The sequence below is a fragment of the Danio rerio genome, chromosome 10, assembly GCF_049306965.1.
Source record: "Danio rerio strain Tuebingen ecotype United States chromosome 10, GRCz12tu, whole genome shotgun sequence".
NCBI lineage: Eukaryota > Metazoa > Chordata > Actinopteri > Cypriniformes > Danionidae > Danio > Danio rerio.
In genome coordinates this window covers 50195362-50205000 of record NC_133185.1, presented here as the reverse complement: position 1 = coordinate 50205000, position 9639 = coordinate 50195362, and the positions used below count along the sequence as shown (strand labels likewise).

At 37.0% G+C, this 9639-nt stretch overlaps 1 protein-coding gene across 16 annotated transcripts in view; it reads right to left on the bottom strand.

Annotated features, from left to right (window-relative positions):
• Window positions 1-9639, bottom strand: part of camk2b2 (calcium/calmodulin-dependent protein kinase (CaM kinase) II beta 2) — a 64641-nt gene that overhangs the window by 34434 nt on the left and 20568 nt on the right. For all 16 annotated transcript variants that reach the window (XR_012386599.1, XM_009305704.5, XM_009305705.5 and 13 more), the window contains exons 6-8: window positions 3289-3361; window positions 2133-2235; window positions 124-207 (exon numbers count right to left, since the gene is read on the bottom strand). Coding sequence is in view for 15 of the 16 variants with exons in the window: in XM_009305704.5 (XP_009303979.1) it covers window positions 124-207; window positions 2133-2235; window positions 3289-3361 (260 nt within the window). In the remaining variant the exon portion in view is untranslated. The remainder of the gene's footprint in view (window positions 1-123; window positions 208-2132; window positions 2236-3288; window positions 3362-9639) is intronic.

Sequence of the window (9639 nt, the reverse complement as noted above, 5' to 3'; positions counted from 1 at the left end):
GCAGCCACATTCCTCCTACTGATGTGAGTAATGAAAGGGCGAAAAATAGAGAAGCTGCAGAGAAGCATGAAAGCGGCATGAGAAGATCTCTCCGCATCAAACTGAGATAAACACACAACTCACCACACGCCCAAATGTCCACCGGCTTCCCATACGCTTCTTTCCGGAGCACCTCTGGAGAAAGATAACCCGGCGTTCCAGCAAATCCTGCGCGCAAAAGTGAACACACTCTCATGAATATGAGCAATATGTACAGTGAATATTTACAGTCAGAGTCAGAATTATTCGCCCCACTGTGAATGTTTAAATATTTCCCAAATGATGTTGAACAGATTCAGGAAATCTTTCACAGTATTTCCTCTAATATTTGTTCTTCTGGAGAAAGTCTTTTGTTTTATTTATTTTTAAAAAACATTTTAAGGCCAATATTATTAACCCCCTTAAGCGATATCAAATCTAAACAAACCAGAACAAACCATCATTATACAATGACTTGCCCAATTCCCCTTGCCTAATTAACCCAGTTAAGCCTTTAAATAAAAAAATATTATGTACTGTCATCATGGCAAAGAGAAAACTATTCAGTTATTAAAAATTAGTAATCCATTACTGTCCAGCTCTGTGTATCAGCATGTGTTTGGAATAAGCAAACTAATAACACAGGCTCATTGGAAATACTTACATCAGCCACTTTTCAGGACCTTCAAAAATGTACTTCAACATATGTTTGAGTGCCATTTTTAGGTCAAATGAACATCACATAAATTATCTTTGCAGGGACATAACTAATAATTAATTATTTCCGTTGTCCATTGAAAAACATAAAATAAATACAACAAATGAAACGTACAATACAATATAACCTAAGCAACTTTTTTTCCAGATTAAGACTGTCAACAGCGCCCTCCAGTGGATTTCTCATCTGAAACGTACAATAAAACTTAAGTGACGTATTTCAGGTTCAAAATGTAGTCAGCGCCCTCTAGGGGATTTGCCAACTGAAACCAACAATAAAACTTAACCTAAGTGGCTTATTTCAGATTAAAAATGTAGACAGCGCCCTCTAGTGGATTTGTCAACTGAAACTAACAGTAAAACTTAACTTAAGTGATGTAATTCAGATTCAAAATGTAGTCAGCGCCCTCTAGTGGATTTGTCAACTGAAACTAACAGTAAAACTTAAGTGATGTAATTCAGATTAAAAATGTAGACAGCGCCCTCTAGTGGATTTGTCAACTGAAACTAACAGTAAAACTTAACTTAAGTGATGTAATTCAGATTCAAAATGTAGTCAGCGCCCTCTAGTGGATTTGTCAACTGAAACTAACAATAAAACGTAACCTAAGTGACGTATTTTAGATTAAAAATGTAGTCAGCGCCCTCTAGTGGATTTGTCAACTGAAACTAACAGTAAAACTTAACTTAAGTGACGTAATTCAGATTCAAAATGTAGACAGCGCCCTCTAGTGGATTTGTCATATGAAACATACAACAAAACATACCATAGGTAATGTATTTCATATTCAGAATGTAGATGGCGGCTTTTGGCGGCAGGATTTATCAACTGAAATGCACAATAAAACATAACCGAAACATATATCAGACTCTCAAAAAATGTAGACAGCGCCCTCTAGTGGACCTGTCATCTGAAACGTAAAACAACACATACCTGGAGTATAATATTTTTCGTTTTGCAAAAATGTAAACTAAAAACTAACACGTTAATGAAACGAAACCCAAGTAACATATTTTGGATTCACAAAAATGTAGACGGCGCCCTCTAGTGGATTTGTCATCTGAAACGTACAACAAAACACACCTTAAGTAACATACTTCAGATTCAAAATCCAGACAGTGCCCTCTAGTGGATTTGTCATCTGAAACGTACAATAAAACTTAACCTAAGTGACGTATTTTAGATTCAAAATGTGTACAGCGCCCTCTAATGGATTTGTCATATGAAACATACAATAAGTAATGTATTTCATCAAAATTTCTGTGCATCAAAATGGACCCGAAGCAAAGTATTTTACATTTCGTAAAACGGTAGGCTAAAGCATGTGTTTCCAGTCAGCCTGGGTTGCAAATTAATCAAGAAATGATGCAAAGCAGAGTCTGCAGTGTTCGCATACCGAACCAGGCCTGCTGGTCTCCCTGTACTTCGATGGCCAGACCAAAATCTGCCAACTTGACGGCGGCATTCTTGCATTTACTGGCCAAGAGCAGGTTCTCCGGCTGAGGGGGACACAAGGGGAAACACTCATATTACTGCTGAAGCAGATCTACAACACTCGCTCACACACGCACATGCACACACATGAGCAAAGCACTATGGGAAACATAGTTAAAGGTGTGTGCGTTTATACATAAATATAAATATCTCTATGCACATATATGACTCTGTATGTGTGTGTGGTTATACAAGTATGCATGTGCATTTGTGTGCATGCGTGTGGTTATTGTGTAGACGTGTGTGTATGCTTATATATGCATGTTTACGCTCGCGTATTTGTGCATGTGAATATATGCATATATGTGTGGTTATATATGGATATGTGTACGTGTGAGTGTCGTTATATATGCAAATGAAAATGTGTGTATGTGTGTGGTTATATGCATATATGTAAATGTGAGTGTGTGTGTGTGGTTATACATGCATATGTGTATGAGTGTGGTTATATATGCATATGTGGAGTGTGTGTGTGGTTATGTATGCATGCATATGTGTCTGTGTGTGGTTCTATGCATATGTATATGTTTCTGTATGTGTGAGTGTGTGCGGTTATATATGCATATGTGTGAGGTTATCAATGCATGTGTGTGCGTGAGAGTGTGTGGTTATATACAGTATGCATGTGTATGTTTGAATGTTTGTGTGTACAGTCATATATGCATATGTGTATATGTGTGCATGTGTGTGTGTGTGTGTGTGTGTTAACGCTCCATCTGCTGGATCTTTTTGTATCTCTCTTATGCATCTCTGACGGCATGTCTGCGTCTCGACTGTTGATTTGAAGAGTTCTGCTTGAGAATCTGTAGGATGTGTGAAACACTCATGACCTCCAGCCACATCCAGAAAACACGCACACACACTCACAACTCACCCACTTACCTCACACTGTAATCACAATCAATAAGCAACAATATAAGATCAGTTACAGGCCAGACACACACACACACACACACACACACACATCCATGGATGCATGCATAACACAATGCAGAATCTCCAGAGCTTGAAGCCACACCTCCTTATGAATAATAATCCTCGATGGATCTGTCACTCACCTTGAGGTCTCGGTGGACCACGCCCATCTGATGGCAGTGAAGCACCGCCTCCAGGATCTGCTGGATGCAATGACTGCATGCAAACAGCAGGGGGTGCAGGTTAGTCCGAGCGTGCGTGCACACACACACACACACACACACACACAAACACACACACACACACACACACACACACACACACACACACACACACGCACGCACACACACACACACACACACACACACACACAACAAATGATATCATCCACAGATTAAATTATGCCCAGGTAACTTTAATTAATTAATTCAAACATTTATACATACATAATAAACTAATTGGCTTATTTCAGATTTTTTTATTTTATATATATTATAAACATTATATTATCTATTATTATAATAAATAGATTTTAGTATTTAAAATATTGTTTATGTATTTAAGCATGTATGAAATAATATACATTAAATACATTTGATGCGTTTTTTATAATACTGAAAATAAAAACATTTAAATGCAATTTTAATAATAAATAAATGATCAAATTAAATAAATAATAATAATAATAGTAATAAATTAATGATTTGACTGATTCGGGGTCATAATATATTAACATTTTCATTTTATTTATAAATGTGTCATGATTTTAAAACATTCATTATTTTTTTATATTGGTTAAAATATTATTCATTTTAAATAGTGTTTTCAAAATATATTCAATGATTTTATGATTTATTTTAAAAATTATGTAAATAAATACACATTCAAATGTAAATACATATTTTAAATGAATTAAAATAAAATAAAAAAATTACTTAAATTAAAAGTGAAATAAATCAAAATAATAAAGAATAAAGTTAATTAAAATTAAACTTAATTAAATTAAATTGAAGTGAAATAAAAAATAAAGCTAAATAAATTGATTAAATTAAATAATTAAAGTAAAATAAAATAAAATAAAAACTAAATAAAATAAGATAAAACAGTTAAATAAATAAAATTACAATAAAATGAAAAATAAAAAAATAAAAAAAAATAAAATAAAATTAAGGGAAATAAAGTAATACATTAAATTAAATTGAATTATTAAATTAAATTAAATTAAATTAAATTAAATTGGGTTAAAATTAATGAATCTTCTCTGCAGAGAAAACTGAAGGGTCAGTTTTACAAGTATAATCAACTGGATGAAATAAAATCTGCTTGTTGATATTTTGTCTGTGTTTTGAGCTCAGACACGACGCGTCTCCTGCCCACTGAAGACTGAGTGGCACAAGAAGATCATCTGCATCTCACCGCCCACAGAGAGAGACAATATATTCAATTCAAGCTTATTTGAATAGCGCATCTCACATTAATTAGCATTACAAATGATCATAACAAAGCATTCACAGTTAAAGTCAGAATTATTCACCCTGCTGTTTATTTTTCCCCAATTTCTGCTTAAAGGAAAGATGTTTTCAGCACATTTCTAATCATAACAGTTTAATAACTCATCTTTAATAACTGATTTCTTCTCTCTTCTCCATGATGACAGCACATAATATTAGACTAGATATTCTTCAAGACACTAGTGTTCAGCTTACAGTGACATGTAAAGGCTTCACTAGGGTAATTAGGGTAAAGTTAGGGTAATTAGGCAAGTCATTGTATAACAGTGGTTTGTTCTGGAGACAATCCAACACTAATATTGCTGAAGGGGCCAATAATATTGAGCTTAAAATGGCTTTACAACAATTAAACACTGCTGTTATTCTAGCCCAAATAAAACAAATGAGACTCTCTCCAGAAGAATTCCTGAATCTGTTCAACATCATTTGGGAAAAACTGGAAAAAGAAAAAATAAATACATAAAAATTTAACAGAAGGGAGAATAATTCTGACTTTAACTATAATTCGATATAATATAAACCACATATTTCAGCTTATTTGGACAATATTGTATTCTTACAGTCGTGCCAAAACACAACTTTGTATTGAATAGAATTGCGAGAGAAAGAGACAGAAAGACAGAGAGAAAGAGGCTGGCATGAGGCCCTACAACAGCCCTGATTGTGGACTGAATATACTCTCTGACAGTGGTGTGTGTGTGTGTGTGTGTGTGTGTGTGTGTGTGTGTGTGTGTGTGTGTGTGTGTGTGTGTGTGTGTGTGTGTGTGTGTGTGAGTGTGTCTGAGAGAGAGAGGTGGACGTGTGAGTCAGTGTGTGTGGGTGTGTACTGCTGATTTACTGACACTCTGTGTGTGTGTGTGTGTGTGTGTGTGTGTGTGTGTGTGAGTGTTTGCTGTAAAACTAGAACATACAATATGCCGTTTTCTAGTTCTTCTACTTCAGGACTCTAGGATTCTTCAATTATCCAGTGTGCAGCGGCGGACTGGCCATCTGGCAAACCGGGCACTTTCCCGGTGGGCCGACGTACTTTTTGGGCCGGGCTGATCATCGTCTTATGATCTGATCGGCCCATAAAAGGCTTTGCAGCCTATCGTTTTTTTCTGCCTTATTAATTGACGCTTCTGTGATCTGTGACTATCTATAAGTAAGATGCTTTTTTTCCCGGACAGACAGACCGGGCCGGCCCATTTGACACTTTGCAGCCCATTGGTTCTTTTCTTTACTGACATTTGGCTGGCCCAATCACAAACTCCTATTTTGGACTCGGTGTGAGCGTGCGTCGTCTGTGTGTATTTGTCGAGAGTCAAAGAGAAGAAACGCAAGGGAGGCGCAGAGAAATCGCGGGAAATACACCGGCGTTTCATTTAGCGATTCTGAAAAGTTCTCCGTTCATTCTGGTACACGGCTAAAAGCGCAAATCACGTGACCACACACACACACACACACACTCTCTGCCAAGAGCTGCAGCCAGTAGTTCAGCGGGTGAGCATAAACCCCAGGTGAGAGTATAGTGCATGTCAGACAGTTCATCTGCTGGATCTGATCTCACTATAGTTGTTAAACGTGATATTGAATTCATCTTGTTGTCTCTATCTAACAACTCTTATGTCTTTTGAATCACTTGTTCTGTTACTGTTTTGGCTGAGTGCAAAGATAAGCTAATATATTAATTTATGTAACCACATACACTGATTCTGCACATTGACTGATTGCTTACCTTTATCGTTTAAATTTAATGTAAGTATACTGTTATAATGGACATTATTGATTATTAAAACTGATATTCTGCAAAAGAGACGGGGTAAAGTTCATTCTTTTCAATGGAAATGAAAGAAGACAGTTATATTTAAGCCCTGAATTGTTATAAATATGCAAAGTGAAGATGATGCTCATATAAATATGCAGCTACATGAGGCTGTTTGGTGTCTGTTAATCATAATATCAAAATGAAACAAATTTGACTTATATTATGTCTTCATTGTTTAGATGGTGAAACAGCAAGCAGGATGAGGTGAAAGAGGTTAAAATGTAATACTGTTTCCTTTGAAGATTTACCCATGCATCAGCAGGCAGTTTTTGTGATGTTTATTATTGAATATAGGCTGAGTGAAGAGTGTATTGAATAAGCTAAATTGGCCGTAGTGTATGAGTGTGTGTGAATGAGTGTGTATGGGTGATTTCCAATATTGGGTTGTGGCTGGAAAGGCATCTGCTGCATAAAACATGCTGGAATAGTTGGCAGTTCATTCTACTGCGGCAACCCCTGATAAATAAGGGACTTATGCGAAGAAAAATGAATGAATGAATGAATAGTGTATTTTTTAGAACTCAACAAATATCTTTATGGACAGTAAACAGAAATTAAATTGAGATTACAGTTTGTATTTATTTATTTATTTCATATATATGGCTTTTGTGTTTTATAGAATTTGAGTTCATAAAAATATTGGACGTGCATAGATAGATAGCATTTTGATTGAATTTAGTGGGCCGCTCTGGCCCAAAATGCCAGGGCCGATTTTTTGCCCCAGTCCAGCCCTGGCAGTGTGTGTGTGTGTGTGTGTGTGTGTTTGCATGTTATGATCACCAGCAATCGAGCAACTGCAGATTGCTGGTGAACATGTGGATTGCAACGGACTACAAATCAGCCATTACATGGACTAGAAGTTGCAGTCATGCACCGCTCACACGCACCTGTCCCGAGTTCCGGTGATTACACACACACACACACACACACACACACACACACACACACACACACACACACACACACCAGTGCTGAGTCTTGTAAACAGTATTGTGAACATCACGACATGTTTTCCTTGCCTTGATTTGCAGTTTTTGACCTTCGCCTTGTTTGTTTGTTTACGTTGTCTGCTGCCTGCCTGTACTGACCCATCGCCAGGCCCACACAGAATCTGCGTGCGCAGAAATCTGCAGATTTGTAGCTCCTCATCGAGTCTGTTCATTTACTTGTGTAAATGTGTGTAAATTTATACTAATTCAGTTTTTAAAGTAATTTCAGTGACATTATTAACAAATATGAAAATGTTTATGTGATTTATTTTACAATACAGTTTGTAAATATATACAGTTGAAGTCAGATTTATTCACCCCCCTTTGAATTTTTTTCTCTTTTTTAAATATTTCCCAAATGATGTTGAACAGATTGAGGAAATGTTCACAGTATGTCTGATAATATTTATTCTTCTGGAGAAAGTCTTGTTTGTTTTATTTCGGCTAGAATAAAAGCAGTTTTTCATTTTTTAAACACCATTTTAAGGACAAATTGATTAGCCCCTTTAAGCTATATATTTTCTGATAGTCTACAGAACAAACTATCGATACGTAATAACCTGCCTAATTACCCTAAATAACCTAGTGAAGCCTTTAAATGTCACCTTAAGCTGTATAGAAGAATATCTAGTCTAATATTATTTACTGTCATCATGACAAAGAGAAAATAAATCAGTTATTAGAGATGAGTTATTAACACTGTTATGATTAGAGATGTGCTGAATAAATATTTTCTCCGTTAAGCAGAAAACGGGTAAAAAACAAACAGGGGGGCGAATAATTCTGACTTCAACTGTGTGTTCTGTCTTTTAGCAGATATATTATTGTCATGTTCACCAGCGAACAACCACCAGATGTTGCTGGTAAACACACACTTAGAACTACACTTCCGCCTTTTCCTGGACTACATTTTCATACATGCACTTCTCCCTGACACCCATGCTCATTCATCTAACTTGATTGCAGTCACCACCTGAACCTTGTCATATCTCACCACTTATAAGCCACTCATGAACCCATCCAGTTTGCCGAGTCTTGTTTACTGATAGTGACATTACAACGCGTTTCCTTTGTCTGCCTTTGCCGTGTTTTGATCCATGCCTTGTTTATTTATTTAATTCTGTTTGCTGCCTGCCTCTGACCATCTGCCTGTTATTTTGACTTCGACTCTGGATTGCCCTCATACATCTGTTTACACCTGTATTGACCATTGCTTGCCTGACTACGATTAAACCTGCATTTGGATCCTACCTTCTGTTGTTGGTGTCACTCCCCGTCGTTACCATTATACGAGAGATTTGCCAATTAAGTGCATCCAATTGGATTTGCATTAGAAAAATTAAATTTAGTAAATGTATTATTTATTATTTCATATAATAAGTTTTTAGTTACGATACTCCCAAAAAATATTCCGTATAAATCCCCAGATTTTTTACAAAACTTTGCGCAGAAATAGCTGAAAATGTCTGCAGATTCTGTCTGGCCCTGCCAACCGCCAGTGTTTTTGACCACGACTCTGGATTTGCCTGTATACATCGGTTTGCTGATTGTGGCCGTTGCTTGCTGGACCGTTCTTAATAAACCTGCATTTGGATCTGCACCCGCATGAAAAACTAAGCTCTTAGGGTGTACTCACACTAGCACGGTTGTCTTGAACCATGCCGAAGTGCTCTTGTGACTGAAATGAATGACTAAAAACTCCAGATCAAACAGTCCCTTAAAGTGACGGCGCATCTTCAGTTTCGGGCTCAGACACACTTTACACTCACACTATAAGTACACCACGCCAAAGCCCAACAGAACCGCACCCTCACAACTCTTCCAACCGGGCCAACTGAACCACACCTGAGCCCGATTCAGAGCACTCACACTTCTCAAACCATGTGGGAAATGGGCTTCAATGTGTGTACATGTGTGGGTGTGTGCAGGTGTGCAGGTGTGTGTGTGTGTGTTTGAGCCAGTTAGTGCATGTGTGTGTGTGTGTGTGTGTGTATGTGCGTTACCTGTGTGTGTGTTTGAGTTAGTTGTGTATGTATGTGTGTGTAAATATGCGCGTATGTTGGTTAGTTGGTGTGTGTGTGTGTGTGTGTGTGTGTGCGCGTGTAAATATGTGGTTGTGACAGTGTGTGTGTTTGTGTGGGCTAAAGAAGAATGTTAATGCACATATCAGACTCAGTGACAGTGAAT